This window comes from Pipistrellus kuhlii, unplaced genomic scaffold, assembly GCF_014108245.1.
Source record: "Pipistrellus kuhlii isolate mPipKuh1 unplaced genomic scaffold, mPipKuh1.p scaffold_m20_p_7, whole genome shotgun sequence".
Taxonomy (NCBI): domain Eukaryota; kingdom Metazoa; phylum Chordata; class Mammalia; order Chiroptera; family Vespertilionidae; genus Pipistrellus; species Pipistrellus kuhlii.
Genome location: NW_023425573.1, coordinates 23,972,945 through 23,992,125, shown reverse-complemented (window position 1 = coordinate 23,992,125; position 19,181 = coordinate 23,972,945). Strand labels below are relative to the sequence as shown.

At 39.9% G+C, this 19,181-nt stretch overlaps 1 protein-coding gene across 1 annotated transcript in view; it reads left to right on the top strand.

Moving 5' to 3' along the window:
• The window catches only part of DNER (delta/notch like EGF repeat containing), a 220,306-nt gene that overhangs the window by 108,741 nt on the left and 92,384 nt on the right, over nucleotides 1-19,181 (top strand). The window contains exon 5 of the mRNA XM_036421970.2: nucleotides 8,439-8,584. Within this exon, the coding sequence (XP_036277863.1) occupies nucleotides 8,439-8,584 (146 nt within the window). The remainder of the gene's footprint in view (nucleotides 1-8,438; nucleotides 8,585-19,181) is intronic.

Below are 19,181 nucleotides of genomic sequence, written 5' to 3'. Positions count from 1 at the left end.
AGAATTTGCAGTTTCTCTGCAGGGTAAATAGACAGAGGTTGATGCTGAGATGCTAAAGGTGAAAAGTAGTTTTTAGGTGCTATTATATCTGACAGCAAGATTTGTTGAGAAAAATATCAATCTATATTTAGGCAAGTGGATTATACACTGAGTATGATCTCTAAATGCATAATAATCTGGCTACTAAGTGTATATCCTAATATGCAAATTGTCCCCTCAATCAGGAGTTTAACCAGAAGGCAGGCTGGCCAACCGCCCATATCCCTTCCCCCTGGCCAGGCTGGCCAGACCCCACCAATGCATGAATTCATGCACCAGGCCTCTAATAATAATTATTATTATTATAATTATGTATATATATGCTGAGTGGCCAAATGGCCAGATTATTATGTGTTCAGAGATCATAATAATCTGGCCACTCAGTGTATTTCTTCTAGAATATTTTACCAGTCTTTACAATTTCCTTTTTTTTTTTTTTTTTAAGAGAAAATGATATTATAGTTGATCCATGACCAATGTGAGGGGTATGGGTGCCTGATTCTATGTAGTCAAAAATCTGTATAACTTTTGACTCTCCTAAAACTTCAGTTATTTCTCAGTATTCATGGAGGATTAGTTCCAGGAACCCTCATCGAGATAAAAATACAAAAAGTTCAAGTCCCTTATATAAAAAAGCATAGAACAATGCATACACTCAGCCTTCCACATCCAGAGAGTCCCAACTATGGATGTGAAGCCCAGGGATACCAAGGACCAGCTGACTATTTATTGAAAAATATCTGTATGGCCGAAACTGGTTTGGCTCAGTGGTAGAGCGTTGGTCTGCTGACTGAAAGGTCCCAGGGTCGATTCTGGTCAAGGGCATGTACATTGGTTGTGGGCACATCCCCGGTAGGGGGTGTGCAAGAGGCAGCTGGTTGATGTTTCTCTCTCATCGACGTTTCTAGCTCTCTATCTCTCTCCCTTCCTCTCTGTAAAAAAATCAATAAACTATATTAAAAAAAAAGAAAAATATGTGTATGCAAATAAATCCATGCAGCTGAAATCCATGTTATTCAAAGCTGACCTGTACTGAACGTGTAGTACTTTTCAGGCACTTGGCTAGGCCTAACCTACCTGATGACTTAACTGAATGACATTGACAGAGGTATTTGCACTGTTGCTGTGATGTGCCATTGTGTCTTTCTATTCAAAAGCATCATTGGCCATACCTTACTCCAAACACCCCAGGAAATGAGGTATTCTGTATGAGAAAATTTTGCAAAAAGCAACTTCCTACCTTAAGCATCATAACTTAAAAGCAAGTAAGCAACAACAACAAAATCCAGCCTTTACATGGAAGTTTAAAGTAAGATTTGTTAAGAAAACTAAAAAGACTCTGAATGAGATCCTGGAGGGTTGGTGTGGCCAGGCACGTTCTTCAGCAAATGAGGTATCATTCCATTGGTACCTGGTGTAGTGACAGCATTTTTAGTGCTCATTTAATTTTTCTCCTTAACTCCTGATCTGCCAGCATTCTGCATATGTGCACTGTGGGGATAGCTGCGTTCCTTACAAAGTGGGGGTGCATTAGTAAGCCTCGTTTTATATCATGTTGCCCTGGATTTGGTCTACATTCAGGCTTGCTCCCTGCCTCAAGGTTATTTGTGTGTGTGTGTGTGTGTGTGTGTGTGTGTGTGTGTGTGTATGTTTGTCTGTCTCTGGCTTGGCATTGTCAAAAGATGATTTATTTATCAGGTTTTGTTCCCGAAACCACAAGTATTGAATCACAAATCCACAGGGATCTGACTGCCTTATTAAACTTTGCACTAACCTTCATCTTACCTCCTAAAGAGTGGGCATGGGGGTGTGTGCCTACCACTGGGAGCTGCTGGAATCTGTGCTATTTCACACTTCTCATGCCTATCTTGTGCCAGCCATGGGACTGTCCCAACTATGGACAGTTTTTATAGGTTATAAGTTTGTGCCAGATGACTTGCCAAGTAGGAAGACTAGGCAGTCTTTCCAACACCTACTGCTCAAGTATTTACAGCCAGAATTTTTATTTTGCATGTATGCTTTCCCTTTAACAGGAAAGAAAATGGTCTTTAGCCAAACCACTGAGGTGAGAAATGCAAATCTCATTTGCTATTAATCCCAATGAGGTAGTAACGACAAAGTCCATTTAAGACTCTTTAGTGTTAATATTAAAGAAGACAAGTGGTAAAATCAACAGTTAATGGCCTGGAGCCAGCCATCTCTGCTCTAACTGATGCTTGACCACACCACTGCATTCCAGAGATAATGTCTGGACCCCTCTGGGGCTCTCAGCTTCTCATTGGCCCCAAGGGAAGTGAGTTTGGCCAAGTCACTGTTTTAAAAGGACTGTAATGATGGCAGAACATTTTATTACTGTGTTAATGAGCACAGTGCTGGGTGTGGACCAGGCAGAGTCTTTGTGTGTGAGTTAGAGGAGGGGTCTGCAGAGGAGAGAAGGATTGAGAGGAGGGAGAAGGAAACCCAACTTTTATTTGTCCTCATAATCAGTTACTTCAGAGTGTTAACGGATTCCTGGATAAACTTTGGAGAAAGTTTGCCTTCATTACAGGTTTAAAACTCATTAGGGAAATCACCCAGTTGTGTAGCAAGTAGAAGGGGTCTCCCAAGCCATATTTTCCCTCCTCCATCCCTCCCCCTTTCTTTCCTTCTGAAGTTCGAGGTTTGGAGACTTTTTCTTTGCATTGGCCCCCATCTCCCACTTGTAGTTCTTTGTGTTCTTCATGATTCAGAGTCTTATCTTTCCTTATCAATCCCACAATGGAAAAATCATATAGGCATTTCTACTGTAGCTATTTTTTCTAGTATGATTCTGTAAGGGCTGATAACCATGCAAAACTAAGTTTATGTTGGCCGGTAAAGCTTGTTTCTGGGCCCTGTTTTTTTTTTTCTTCTTCTTTTTTTTTTTCTTTCTCTCTTCTCCTTTCCCTAAATTCACTCTCCCTGTCCCATTGATTTAATATCTCTATATTTAGATGAGACCCATATTGAAAGTGTCAGCCCTAACCTTTATAACTACACCTGTCCTACATCTGTCCACCAACTTGACTGCTCCATTTCAGGAGAGGTTCTCATCAGTGTCTCAAATTTAATATGTTCACAATGGAAATTTTGATTCACATGCCTACCACCACCACCCACAAAGTTGTTTATACTATCTATGTATGATTTCTTCCTTTCTTTCCTATCCCATATACAAAAATCTTCTTGGTTATTGTTCCAAAATTTGATCTTTAAGAAAGCATAAATCATGTGTTATCCCCTTGTTTAAAACCCTTCAGTAGATTTCTATTGCACTTGGCATGGAATGGAAATCTTTACTAAGGTTCATGAGACTACTCTGTGATTAGGTCTCTCCTGCCTCTGTATCCTCATCAAGATGTTGGCCACTGACACACTGATGTCCTCATCCATCTGACACGCTGACCTCCTCAGCTCTTTCCTTGGCACTTTCTCAGCTTTCAGTGTTCAACCTAAAACCTGCCTCCTGCTTGGGAACTCAATAAACAATAGCTGAATGTTGTATGAATGAGGTCAACTCTCCCTCCATCCATATACTTTTCCTCACCTCACCACATGGAATGCATAGTCTCTCCATTTAGGGTGCCTCAGAATATCAGTCTCATAATCAGAATTATAGACTTTAACTGTGCACAATTATGATTTAACCAAATGTGTATTCATAATGACTTTCAAAGAACTCTAATTTTACATTTGTTGTGTTTGCAATGAAGAATATAAGACCCAGAAAATGAGAAGATAAAATGTCCCTTTGATAAAAGGTGAAAGAGTCCCTGAAACATTTGATAGAAAGCCATCATTTTCTTTTCTCCATTTCTGCTTCAATTGTTTTCTGTGTGAATGTTTCCTTTCCTTCGTCTCATGCAGTTCCTAACCTGTGATTTTGTTTTCTTTTTCCTTTTCTTGGCCTAGTCTTCCTTCCTCTCTCTCCTTCCTCTTTTCTCTCCTTTCTTTTATAAATCTCCTTCTTTTATTTCCCCTTCTTGTTTTTAACTTAAATCAGGCCTTAATTGGAGCAAGTTCAAAGGCCTGTGTGATGTCAGTGCCTTGGATTTTGAAAAGACTATAGAAAATGCAGGTGTTGCCAAAGCCCACTCTGAAATGTCTCTGCAGACAGAACAGGAGTGTCATCCTCAGAGACTCCAGTGGAGGGTGAGGAAGCTTTTCTGTCCAGTTCTGGGTCAGGAATTACATTGTGCATATTGCTATCACACCATTAAGGAAGAAAGAAATAATGACCATTTGCTTTTCATTTCTTATAAGTGTGTTAGAAGTGTCCATCAGTATGAGTACTGTGTGCCTCTCCCCCCAACAAAAAAAAATCACACTGACTTTCAACAACTCTCAAATGACCATGAATCCAGCCTCAGAGAACTTCTTTTGTAAAAGATGAATTATTTTTCACACTGATTCTTTCCACTGTCCCTTTGTAAAGGACACAGCTCCTGATTTTGGCATGAGGCATTTCCCAGGGGCTACTTGACTCCTTTCCCTAGCTGCAGGTTGGTAAAAGTTAAATTGGACAGTATCACTTTTCACGACGAGGAAGTTCAAGCCTTTTCCCTTAGACATGGTCAGAGAGAGGTGCAAACAACTTACTGAAATTATACTTTGACCTGGAAGGAGCCACCCGGTGCTGATCTCATCATGGGAGCAGTAGATTGCCCAAAATAGCATGCTTATCCTGTTGACTCACTTTGGGAGATTAGGCGACATAATTAGGAATTACATAGGAGTGTGTGACACACTGTCACAAAGATTGATTTCTTTAATCATTTACTAAGGAACTTTAGGGCCAAAATACTCACAGTCGGATTAAGCAAATAAAGCTAATATAGAAACCTTTAGCAGAGCTGTGGCCAAGAACTTCTGAGACCTGTGAAGAAGAGGGAATATCAATTCAGTCAAAATAATCAGAGTTGGCAGAACTTTCAGAAATAGATGCATAAAATGTGCTTTCAGAGGCTCACCTAGGTGCCTCAGATTCAGGGTGGTTGTTACCTTAATAATACTATTACTTGCATGATTTAGATTAGCTTTTCTGTCAGACCAGTGGTTCTTAACTGGAAGCATTGTCAGAATTATTTAGGAAGTCTTTTTTCAAAAAACATGCCTGTCAGGGGCCCACCCAGATTATTGATTCTGAATCATTTGTGTTGGAGCCTGGAAACATGTGCTTGGAAAAAGCCCCTGTAAAATTATGTAGCTTCTGCTTTCAAAACAGTGCAAGGCCCACTACTCTGGGCTGAACGCTGGTGTGGCAGAAACCAGGGGTGACTCATCTTTGTAACCTTAGCATTTATAATACGGCCCCTGGTTTGTAGATGGCAGCTCAGTAAATGGTCATTGAGATAATGGAAGCAAATTATCTAGAAAAACTACACCATGTATATTTTTAGCTGTGCATTCATTTGAATTTCTACCAGCTAAGTGCATTTAATAGTTGAATACAATTTTTAAAATAACCTTTGAAGGGAGGTCTCTTCAGAAGAATTACAAAGCATTATGTGGTCTAAATGCTTAGAAAGTAGACAGGTGATGTAGATTTCAATCATAATGCAAAAGTAGAGAACATAGCAAGGGTATGAAAAACACCTTTATAATTACTGGTACCTGATTGACCTCTATTATTTTATCTGTAAAAATGTCTTTTTTAATAAGAACTCTGAAAGCATCCCAATACTGTACCAGGACCTGTGTCCTTATCAAGGCTAATCACAAATTGATAAGCCACATTTTTTTAGAAAACTTGGATCTTCGCATTCATTCAAATAATTGCTCTCCTTCCATGTTGGATGACAAGACATTCTGGAAACTCATCTTCAGGAATTACCTTTTACTGCTCTGACATATATAGAGTGTCCCCCAATAATGTATACATACTTTGAATGATTTTAAAGTCAGTATTTATTAACATGCAGTTCATTTTCAAAATTTAAAAGAATCTGTAGACATGGATAATTTTTTTTTTTTTGTCAATGCCTGTTTTCAAACTGATAACCATTCAGGTCCAGGCACTGCTGATAACATGAGCAATGAAATAGAAAACATCAAGAATCATTTTGTTCAGTATTTGTGCACCCTCAATTAGTCAACTGTTGCTGGTTTTATACCATAAACTTTATCTTTCATGTATCCCCCCAAAAAAGTCTAATGACTAAATTTCCTTTGCTCAAGCCTAGTCTGGCTTCACCTATTATTTCTAATCAGTTAAACCTGAAAAGGAGTGAAAATTAAATGCGTTACCAGTTGTTAAAATGTGTATAAAATTTTGGGTATATCCCGTGTCCCAAAAATGTATACACATTTTGAATAATTATAAAGTCAGTCTTAGTACTTCAACTGCATTTTCAAGCTTCTAATAGCATGAATTTCTTTTGTTCAACACTTACTCTGGCTGAAAAAGATATGTACACATATAATACCTTAATAAAAAATGAAAATAAAAATAAAATGCATACAAATTAAAATTAAAAAAAAAAAAGAAACATCAATTGTTCTGTTAAAGTGTGCACTCATGTTTTTGGGATACCCTATATATACCCATATCCTGACTTCCTGCTTGCCACCTCTCTGACTTGTCCCTAGCCATCAGGAAGATTTGGTAAAGGTGGTATAATAAGAAACCACCCAAAACATAAACTAATTAGGGACATGTATGTGATAGTATGTACTTGAGATGGATGAGTTGAGATGAGAGGGGGCTGGGATATTAAGGAGAAGTTCATGAATAAGTTATGATCTGAGCTAGGAGACGGAAGAAAGGGGAGTAGGCCAAAGGGGGCTTCATGGAAACATTTACAGAGTTGGGGCAAGCAGCGCATGTGAAGGTGGCTGGGAAGAGATGTGAGGTGTCTATCCGGTGCCAGGCCCTAATGGAGGAAGTAGAAAGCTCTACTGAGGAGCTGCCTTTGCCTGAACCATCCTGTTCCTTCTGTCCTAAAGCCGGTTTACCATAAAGTTCTCAATAGGAAACCTTCAGAAGAAAGCAGCTAGTCTCTATGGATGTAAAATGTCACCCCGAGTCAGGCCTGCAGCACCAGTCTTTACAAGAGACACTGGCCTCCTAATTCCAAATGAGGAGTTGAGTCGTGTCCCCACTCTACTCTGACTTGCATTCATTTCCCATCATAACCTGGACACTTGTGAGTTAGATTCAATATTCTGCTCTGTTTTGCACCTGTCTTCTGCCTGTTAAATTGCTCTCTTGCATTAATGTAAGACTGCACTTTGCAGATTCCTGGTGTCTGGCTATTCCTCAGGACATGAGGAGCAGGAGACTGTCCTCTCACCTCATGCCTGTGTTCAATTGTAATCACAAAAGCACCCTATTTTGATCTGAGAAGAACCCCACTTTTGATCATAAATTCTATAGCCACCCTAATTTGGGGCTATTATCCTTACTTAACACATGAGAACTTTGGGGCTCAGAGAGGCATGACTGTCTAGAATCATTTTCACCACTTGGTCTTGAGCACTATTTATGGGTAACCCAGGAGTCTTCTCATGGATAATGGAGGTGTTAATTATAAGTGATTTATTTTGAAATTTAAATTTAAATATAAATAAGTGAATATTCTTATTAGAAAAAAGACATTCTCAGTAAAATAATTATAACATTGATACAAAATACAGGATTTATTTCTTTATTCCAATTGGAGACTATATTTACTTCCTATTTATTTCTACTTACTATCTATAATTAGCCATACTAGACAAAGATCATGGAATGATAAATATGATGCATCAATGATACTGCAAATATTCAACTACCATTGGTCCTGAATTATTAGTTGATTAAAGCCACGTAAGTTAAGTTGATATTGTGTAGCTAGATTGGTGATCAAGAAAGATATTCACTGATAAACCCAACATAGAATACCAACCTGTATTGCATGTCTGCCTGTGAAGGCACAGAGTCTGCCCAGGCAGGCTGGGAATGGGGGTATATTTAGTGCTGTGACTACCCCAGGTAACCAGGAGGCAGGAGAGTTGGGAGATGTAGGCAGGTGGCTTCCTGGGAGAAAATGGGTTTAAATCAGGGAAGTTGAAGTCTCACATGCTAGAGCAGGGATGAACTTGAGAGAAAGAGTGGTCTCCAAGAGTGAGGGCAGGAGCAGAGCAACAGGGTCTAAGGAATGGAGTCTAAGGGATGACTGAAGTGACAGCCGCTCCTTTTCTTTGGCCTTGGTTTTTCCTCATGAGGGAGTGGCTGTCTGAAAGGCCTGAGGCTACTGTGTGTGCTTTATTCTTTTGCCTAACTTAACCCATTTCATCTTCATGGCCAGAATTGAATGCTGCCTAAACTAAATTCAGAGACTTTGGTAAAAAAGAAAGAATGTTGGTAAAATTCACATTTCCTCTTTCCCATTTCCTTTCAGGCTTTGTGAATGATTCTGTTTCTAAATCCATCGCGGCTTTGCGCTTGACCCTGGTGGTGAAGACCAGCACCTGTGCTCCACCTGAGAGCCGTGCACGTGACCTAGAGTGCTCAGGAAAAGGGGCCTGCACCACGAAGCCAGCAGAGGTAAGGGGACACCGGTAGCCTGGAAAACATATATTGATATAAATGTATTTTAAAGAGCCTCCCACATTTCTGGTTTCAATTATATGCCAGTATGCAACACACAGATATATAAATCTCCATATGATTTCTAAAGTAATTACAATGAGTTTGTGCAGTGCTAGCCCTTCTCGCTTTGGTATGAACCAGACTTTTCTATGAGAAGAAGTTGTCATCATATCTGGTAGCAGAAGCAAGAGAAATGGAAGGAGGGAAAGGTAAGCATAGAGTCATTAATTTCCCAATTATTACAGAATTCCCTCCTTAGACTTTGCATTTCCCTCATACTAATGACAGTTTACAGAAGTGAAAATAAGAGAAGGAACGGAGAAGAGGCAGGGACCTGAAGGCTGACATTTTTTGACATTTGTGGACCAGCATCGTCAACACTGTGGGGGACCGGAATCTTGTTCCTCATAGCTCAGGTCCCAGGGGCAGGGGTCAAGGGTTGGGTGTCAGGGGCTGAGTACAATTTCTTCTCGTTTTCTGGTTAGCAATGAGGTAAAGGAGTCAGACCAGAAAAGGACCAGAGCAGCCACTGAGTCCAATTGCCATCAGCCTAGGGCTTTCTTAAGGCAATGGCAGATGGACCCCAGGTGCCACCTGAGTACCAGGAGTGAGAGACTCTAACCCTTACCAGGGAGCCTGTTCCACAAGGATATATCCACTGCTCTTAACACTCACTGCTCTGGCATTCTTACTTCCATTTCCCTCTCCCCAGTTCTATACGTATTTATATTGGAGTTCATGTTAAGTAAAGTTTCCTCCCTAGAAAAAGAGGGTGAGTTGTTTTAGACCAATTTTAAGGGTAGCACTGGTGAATTTTCTTTGGTGACACCTCCTTGTGGTAATGCCAGCACCTTCAGTAATAGTGGTGGGAATTTGGGTAAGTGGAAGGAATGGGGTAACTGAAAAAAGGGATGTTGGAAGACATTGCTCATGCCATCTTAGAAAACCCGTGATTTTGATGTATTTTAGGTGTAATGCAATGACTCAAACATACCATTTTTCCCCCCCTGTAAGATATCTCCTGGAGGGGGCAGAATTATTATTCCCACTGCTTTCAGAACCCAAGAAAGCAGTGGGAATAATAATTTCTTCTTAATCTTAGGAGAGGAACACAGACATAAACCAAAGTCAAAAACGAAATTCCTGCGGGAGGGGAGAGAGCCTGGGGTAAAGCCAGGAGGCGAAGCATGAGATTTCCTTTACTGAACGAGCCTTTCCTGTGGGTCCATTTCCTTCTGTCTCAGCCAACTTGGACCCAAAGCTTCTCTTTCTTGAGAGGAAGCTTCATTCATCAACTTACTTTATGGGGAAAAAGGAAGGACACTAATGTTCTGTGACAGTCAAACTAGAGTACAGTAACTTGAGAAAAGATATGGAAACCATGGTAGTATGTCAGAACTCCCCAGTGAGGCTGCAAAGAGGGACACATGGGTCTTCCCCAAATTTGAATGATTTTGGGGCCTGATTAGCCCTCAAAACGCTCATATCAACAAAAGAGCAATGTCTTAAGCAAGGAGCAGAGGGCTGTTCTCAGAATTTAGGACTGGCAAAGAGGTTGAGATTCCTTGTGAGCTTTCTCTTATGATGGATGACACTTCTGGGTAAACTTTTCATTCATAAAGTACTCACCGTGTTATCCTGAGGCATCATGTTGGCAGCTTGTGGCCCCACCTGGGTCTCTTTGGCATGAATGCTCCTGCTCAGAAGCTGTGCCTGGTGCTTTAGCACTGACTCATTGAAAAGGTTGTGGAAGTGGTTAGCACCTGGCAGGTAACTTGGAAAACTGGAAAATAAAAATGACTCAAATGCCTGAGTGAGGAATTCATGCTAATTTTAGCAGATCGCTATAGAGGAAATACGTTCATTATGGGCACCAGCTCCTTTGAATAGCTTTTTACCTCTCCCTGAGATGACACCTCCTCCCTCTGGTGCCACCTCCCACGTCCACCACGTCTACCACATGGCTTCTAGAGTATGGAGCCTCTGCTGTTGTTGATTTAGTCAAAGCTCACATGCACCTTCAGTGGATTTAAGGAAATCATGGCTGTCATCTAATTTGAGCCATTATAATCATCCTGGTGACTGTAAGCAAACGATTAGGCTGAAATTACCATGTCCATTCATAGCTCCACTTCGTCCTCTCGGAGAGAACAATCTGGAAGCCAGTCCTATAGTTCATAAAAAGATAGGGGGAGTTGAACCATTGGCAGGAGTGGGGATACAAAGGAGGCTCACCCTTTTTGTGTCTATTTGAGTTCCTTTGGCTTCTTATGATTGTTGCATAATTTACTAGTCATTGATTGACAAGACTGTTATTGTCAAGTTTATTTCTTCTTACTCTTTTTAAAACTTAGAAGTTTTATGGTCTAACCTTAAGCTCAGTGCAAAATAGAAATAACTATATGGTAGTTTAATTTTTTACTGTTGCTAATCATTTTTGTAACTTTTTATTGGATCATCCATAAAAATAAAAGCAATTCGGTTATTACCACACTACTCTCATTTGGTAATGGGGTTCATTTTTTTTCTGTCAGGTATACTTTGTCTTGAGGTACTTCACAGTTCTGAGTTTATGGGAAATTTGCAATAAAAGTTTAAGCTTGCTCTTCTTAGATATGGCCCCATCCTGAGAAGGTCTTTTAAAATTTTTACTATAACACAGTAGGAAGCTACCTTTTAAAAAACTCCTTTTGTTGTAACAGTTGACTGATGTTTTCTTTTTCTTATAAAATGTTTGGACTGTTGGCCACTGCTTCTCTTTGAATCTTGTCACCAAGGTTGGCTGCTGCTATTTGATGATTCCTTAATTATCTGAAAGGTGTGTCAGATAGTCATAAAGACCTCTTTGCTGGTGTGGGCCTTAAGTCTTCTTTAGATTCAATTAGCTTCCATGAACCCTGTCTCCCAAGTGCAAGAGATGTGTATTAGTCAAGATTTTTAGAGAAACAGAAGCAATAGGAAATATATTTATGATTTATTTTAAGGAATTGGCTTATTCTGGATCCACTCATTGTGGAATCTCAGTGAGTTAAAAATTTGATTGGGGAGAGGCTAGTGGGTTGAAGACTCAGGAAAGAATTTCATTTCAACTCCAAAGGCAGTATACTGGTGGATAAGAAAGAGCTGATGTTGCAGATAAAGTCCAAAGACTGCTGGGAGAATTCCTTTTTGCTTTGGGGAGATCAGCCTTTTGTTCTATCCAGGCCTTCAACTGATTGGATGAGGCCCACCCTCATTATGTAGTTCAATCTGCTTTACTCAAAGTTCACTGATTTAAATGTAAATGTCATCCAAAAACACTCTGATAGAAACATCCAGAATAATGTTTGACCAAATATTTAGGCACCATGGCCCAGCCAAGTTGACATATAAAACCTTCACAGAATTTTCTCTCCAATTCATTGCTGTACCCTTTCTACTCAATTGCATTCCTTGCCCACAAAATTAAAGGAGTAGTTTTAAAATTTACTTTGCCTAAGATTTGCCTGAGCCTCTTGACAAAAAGTCATATTCCAGACCCCTCACTCAGATTATGATGCCTTTTGTTAGATAGATGATGATTCTGATGCAAAAGCAGGTTGTGGACTATAATTCTGAAAATAGAGGTCTTAGGAATAGTCTTATCATCTTTCCATTCTTGCTGATTTCATAACACTAATATGAAACATCATTTTATTCAGGGATTTAACTGTTAATAATAAATTCAAGGTCACATGGAATTAATAAAACAAAAGACAACTGCTGATAAATGATATAATGCTTCAATACATATCCCAAAACTATCCTATTTGTTGGCTCTGATTTATATTAATAGATAAGTGGGGTCAGGCCCCCATTCTTAAAAGGTTCCTTAGAAATCTCTCTAGCTGTAGCTTAGGAATCCATCATTCTCAGGCTATTTGGATCAAATATTAGAGCTGACTATTCAGATTGTGTTTTGAGAGAGAATTGAACTGACATCATTGCTGGGAGCCATTGATAATTCCCCATATCTTAATTCTGTCTCCAGGAGTTGGCCTGCACATGAGAAAAGCACTAGTATGTTTGGACTCTTGAAGATTCCCGAACTTCTGTTACCTCCCTCCCTCCTCTTAGAAGTCAAAGGCTCAAGTTCTAAAAAGTCCTAGTCTTCCTATGGCCGAGTTCTTCTGCTTGGGTTTGGCTTATGAGAAATAGATCACTGCCCTGAAGTTGTTTTTTATTCATCACTTGTTAACATTCACTGTCCTCATTCTCCAGCCCACATGGCCTGGGCAGGTGATACTATCCTTCCCCTCTACTTATCCTTTTTCTTGTTTCAAAAGCATGTACCTCTTTGTTAAGGCTCGAAGTAAATTCTCATTTCTGAGGTTTGTTTATTTTCTATTTCATTCCCAGAGCAGAGAGAGGAGCATGCCTAAGCTGTGTGCATGAGCACCCTTTCCAGCTTCCAACCCGACCTCCTCCCACAACCTCTGTAGGTGTGTGTCTCCCCCCTCTCACACACACACCTCATTCCTCCCTAGATTTCCATAGTTTTGCACATGCTGTTTCCTCCATCTGGAATCCTTAGTTGCCACACCACCCTACTCTCACTCTCTACCCCTGCCCTCCCACCTTCCTAACTATACTTAAGGCACAGCTCAAACTCTCTTGCTTCCGGAAGCTGTCCCTAATTCTTCAGTGCTGACTCGCTTCTCTAAAACCCCATTGTATTTTATTTTTCTTACGAGACACATGAGTATTGATGTATGCTTGTATTTCTTTACATCCATTGTTACTTGTACTCACCTCACTACAGTTATTGCCTGTCACATGCCTGATACTGGCTGAGGCTCTGGAGATACACATTTGGTCAGAGATGACTTGGCCTTTGAGACAGAATTGGAAGGTTGTGGGGGCAGGGTGCTGGACCAGTCAATCATGGTGATGCAGACTGGGCTGTGGGAAAGAGTTGCAGATGTGTCCTATGAGCCCTGAGACAGGTTCAACTCAGATGTGGGATCACTGGTCTTCCCAGGGGCATCTCCGGCAGGTGAGTTTCTTGATGTGGTGATCTGTGCCTGCTTCCTTCGGCATTCACTGTAGCAGATACCATGTGCTGTCCACATGGATGATGCTGAAAAAGTGCTTATGAACCGAATGAACAAAACAAACAAAAAAACAAAAATATGATGGGAAAGCAGTTCTCTGAGTGTTGAGTTAGATATTTAATTTGATATGTAATTTGAGTTATATGGTAGTTAAATATGGTTGATAAAGTAATACAATGGAAAATAGTTTCTGTTCTGAGGCTTTTACAGACAGTGTGACACAGAATGCTGTAGTCGCCACTGAGGACCACCTTAAGCAGCGTTGCCAATCCCTTCCCTCTTGTTTTAAGAGGAAGTACATCAGAATAATTGGAACCAATTATGCCCAAATCTCCTGAAACATCATCAACTTCCACAGCCTTCCTCTAATTAAATATCTAGTCAGTGCCCATTTGAGGTATTTCACATTTTTTTAGGGGGAAAGAATCCATTTAAATGGTCCCCAGCATGGACTTCTGTTTTTGACAGTTACCTCAAATATGGCTTTAAAGTGCAAATAGTAATGATAAAAAGTACAAATGGACTAATTTGTCTCCCTGAAGTCTGACAGATTGGAGCTTTAGGTTGATGATGGTATTTGTCTTTTCTTTTGAGCTTTTTAAGAATCAGCCTGTCTTTGCAGTTTATCCTGCCAGTGAGGGAGAGTTAGGTAATTTAGAATGACCTGTGATTGTTAGGGGATTGTGCAGCAAAACTTCCCCCCAACTGTACAGAAACACCAACATGGGACAAATGTGTCTTAATGACAGGTAGGGTCCAGGTTCCTTCCTGGTATTAGAGATCTCTCCTCCCTTTCAGAATAGCTCTCTGCTGGCCAACCTTGTGCCTCAGTCTCTGTATGTTGGCCTCCATTCTCTGCTGGTGAGCCATAGACTCATGCGAGGACTCCTCCAGTGGGTGTGGTGTTTGCACTTTTATTTACAATTATGTTTGACTTCACTTAGCCCAGTGTTTTTCTGAGTTTTTGGACTCAGAACATCCTTGCATTTTACAAAGTCATTAAGGTCCCCAAATAACTCTTGCTTATTGGGCTCCATCTATTGATATTTATTACATTAATTTAAAACTAAGGTATTAAATATTTATTATTTATTTTAATTAATAGACCCATCGCATGTTATAAAAAATTATACCTTCTTTTTGAAAAGTAACTATATTTTCCAAAGCAAAAAATAATTTACATTTTTTTTTTTTACTTTTACAAATCTCTTTAATATCTGGCTCCAAAGAAGAGAGCGGGATTTTTACATTTGCTTTATGTGTGATCTATTGTGAAGTGTTGTTTTCGTTGAAGTATAGGAAGAAAATTGAACCTCATACAAATTCTCAGTTGGAAAGAGAAGTGTTTTAATAGCCTTTGCAGATAATTGAGTATCTTGAAAATTCTCCAGAACTGGACATGTGGCAGATTCATAAAGGTTAATTGTATGTGGAATCTGAAAGCATATCAATGATCTCTTGTACTCTGGTACATTAAAATCCATTGGTCTGTTCTGCATTTTGGATTTTCTACCAATGAATGGTTTTTATAACATCACAGATTGGTCATTTGAAAAGTAATGGACTTATACAGAGTTTCCAAATGTTACCTTTCATTATACAATAACACCCAAAAATCACATTATGATTAATATTACCACCAATCTCATCAAAATCGTCTTAAAGTTGGGGGTTTGTCAAGCTCATAATGAAAGATAAACATTTTCCAAAATTCTAATTTCTCCCTTAAGGCTTTTAAAGCTCAAATGTTATCTCTGACAACAAAGACTAGTGGTTATTTTCCTTGAAGTGGCAGTCTTACTCGGTTCATTTGAGAGAAAGTATCTGCTGAATGGCCAATTCTGAAGTAGCCTAGTTTGCCTGTGAGTCCTTCTTTCAAGGAGAAAAGGTATTCCATGAAAAATGGGATCATTAGGTCCTGACTCAAAGAATTGCATGCGTTTGCTGAGAAAATCGCTGGGCTTTGGGGAGCAGTAGGAATGCTTTATGTACCCCCCCCCCCATCCCCTACACCCCCTCTGCCCTGCCATTTTGTTACCCAGAATGTAAAAAGATGTGCAAGGCTTGAGATTTCATCAAATTTTAATTAGCATTTTTGCCCTCCTGTAACCTTTTTGTTGGTCATTGTTGTAAGCTCTTTAGATAGTAAAGAGGAACAAGGAAATGGAGGGATTGCTTTTTAGAGAATTGGTTGCTTCCCTGGGCAGGAGGTGGGAGAATCCAGCCAGGATCTTGCTGTTGGGAGGGCAGCAATGGTGGTGGGCAGAAAGCCGGATCACAAGGGCAAGGAGGAGCTTGGGTCACCAACATGTCTTGCCCTTTTGATAAATTTGGCACCAAGTGGAAGGAGAAAGTGCGAACCTGGGTCAAAAGGAGGGTTTTTACTCCTAGAGCAGAGAAGTGTACCATATTGAAATAAACAGAAGGAAAGAAACTGGTTGATGTGACAGGTGTGTTTGGGGGGAGGGGTGTAGTTAGTGGAAGAAGGTTCCAGAGAAGATGGAATCAGGAGGAGGTGTGGGAGAGAAGGTGCGGAGATCTGCAGAAAAGGGAACAAAACTTCCTTCTTTGAGGCAGGTGATGTCAGGCACCAGTCTTGACAGAGTATTAAAACAATTTAAAGAACTGAGGTGAAATTCATCTACTACAAATTGAACTCATTTTAAGGTGAACAATTCAGTGGCATTCTGTACAACCACAATGTGTTTGACTACCACCTCTATCTAGTTTTCATCTCCCCGAAGGAAGCGCTGTACCTATTCAGCAGTCACTCCTCATCCCCTCCCCATTTTCTTCCCAGCCCCTGGCAACATCCTTTGGCATTCTGTCCCTATGGATTTACTATTCTTTTTTAAAAAAAATATATATTTTATTGATTTTTCTTACAGAGAGGAAGGGAGAGGGATAGAGAGCTAGAAATGTCGATGAGAGAGAAACATCGACCAGCTGCTCCTTGCACACCCCCTACCGGGGATGTGCCCACAACCAGTGTACATGCCCTTGATTGGAATCAAACCTGGGACCTTTCAGTCCGCAGACCGACGCTCTACCACTGAGCCAAACCGGTTTCGGCAGGATTTACTATTCTTGATGCTTCACATAAATGATATAATATGTAAACAGTTTGCATTTGGCTGCCTTCCCTTAGCACGATGTTTTAAGGTTCATTCATGTTGTAGCGTGTATCAGTACTTCATTCCTTTCTGTGATTGAGTAATATTCCATTGTGCGGATGGACAATAATTTTACTTTTGCCACCCTAGTGTGTATGAAGTGTTATCTGCTTGTAGTTTTTTGTTTTGTTTTTTTTTATTTTTATTTTTATTTTTAGTTTTTTAAAATTTTTTAAATTTATTAAATTATTATCTGTGTACATATTTTAACATTGCTCCCCCACATACCCTCCCTCCCCAGAGTTTTGTGTCCATTAGTTGTACTTATATGCATGTATACAAGTCCTTCAGTTGATCTCTTATCTCCCCCAGATCTCCCTACTCTCCCTGGTGTAATTTTACAGTCTGCTTGTTGCTTTACTATCTTTATATCTATCTTTTGGTTTGTCAGTTTATAATGTTTTTTAATGTCCATAAATGAGTGAGGCCATGTGGTATTTCTCTTTGCTTGTAGTTTTGAGTCGCATTTTCCTAATGACTAATAATGTTGATCAGAGAGATTTTTGTTATTTTTTATTTTGTTTTCTAAAAACTCATATTTTGCTTTATGTTTTAGGGGAAAAAAAACATTTTGGATTTTTTCCATCAAAACTGAAGTAATATCACCTTTGTGCAATCTTGGTTAAAGGGAAAGAAATCATTGCAGACATAACGTAGTCCAGCTCCTGGGGATTGGAGATTGCTCTGCCTCTGAATAGAGGCAAGTGATTCTGTTCACCTGAGCCACCTGATGCCTGTGCAGGCTAAGTCAGCACTGGGATATCTGCTCAACCCCAGGTCATTCTTTGCCTGACACCCATTTAAAAGCTTGGTATTTCTATGGAATGTGAGATAAGGCAGATTCAGAGAAGATGCTACTCAAACATTGCCTTGACTGGAAACTGGCCAGGAACCCACCACCTCGGTGAGGAAGGGATAGGACGTCATCACCCCACACTGGTCAGACCGACCTGAATACCTGTAAGGGTTTCTTCCTTCTAAGTGCCCTCTCCTTGTATTCCAGGAATAATCCCAAGAAACTTGGCCCAGCCTCCATGTCTGCTAATCGTTAACAAGAAGGAACTTATTCTTTTCTCAACTTCCTTTGACATAGGAACATTTTTGAGGCTAAGATAAGCATTTAATTGAGCCACGAGCATTAATCCTTTCCAACTTCACACTGGAGGATAGTTTGTAGTTTAATGATAATTCTGCAGTTGAGTGGGATATTTCCAAACCAATAAAGGAAAAAGAATCTGGCTCCAGAAGGGAATGAGCAATCTCTCCCTGGAATACAACAGCTGTGCAGTGATGGATAAATGGAGCAAGGTTACCACAGGCCCTTGGACTGCTGCCCTGAACACAATCCACCCCGTCTCTATGACTGTACTTGGTTTCCACCCAGGTTCTGGGCAGGAAATTCGATCTGTGTCTCAACCTCAGACAGAGGTGACTATGTGACATGTGCAGTGGGATATCATGTAACGCTTGAGTGTGGAAAGAAGGGCACAGAGGACAAGGACTGACTCCTTCTAGGAGTCAGCAGAGGCCAGCAAATGTGGAATGTTTCAAAGCTGTCCAGAATCAAAGGTCATAAATTATGGAGGACATCAGAACTGTCACTTACACATCTGTTTTTAGCACAGTCACAATATTTTGGCAGGAGACTAGGGGAAAATGAAGCACATGACTAGAAGAAATACTGGTGGCAGCTTATCCAGTAGCATTTATACATTCCACAAATAATTACGCATGTGTATTAGTGTCTACATCTAGAAAAAACTTAGCAAATTTACTTTTTCTCTCTTTATTCTCTTTCCACATTATAATTTAATAAGTAAGTGCTTTACTAACTTCACTACCAGGTTTTTCCTTTTTCTTTTCTACTAACCTTTTTCATTTCTTTACATACTTTCTTCATTGCATTTTACCTTTAACCTTTTCCTTTGTATTCTCTGTTCTCTGTTTGATTTAGTATATATTTAAGTGCTGTTAAGCAAAGTAGTCACCATCAGATGGTATCAGTAATAGTTGAATAAAATTATATAAATCAGGCAAATTAAACATTGATGCAAGAGGCATTAATGGTCAGCAGACATTAAAATATTAAAAGAATGAGCTACATATCAGGAAAGCATCAGTTGAAGTGATGATGAAGCAATCTGCTCAGGAGGTTTGTAGGGTCTGGAATGGAAAAAGAACCTTCAGCAAGATGAATGGCAAAGACCATGACTAGATGGAACTTTGATTAGATTAAGGTGTGACTATCCCACAGCCCATGGTCATAGACTGTGGGAACTTGTACTGGAATCTATCTGGTCCCTTTTC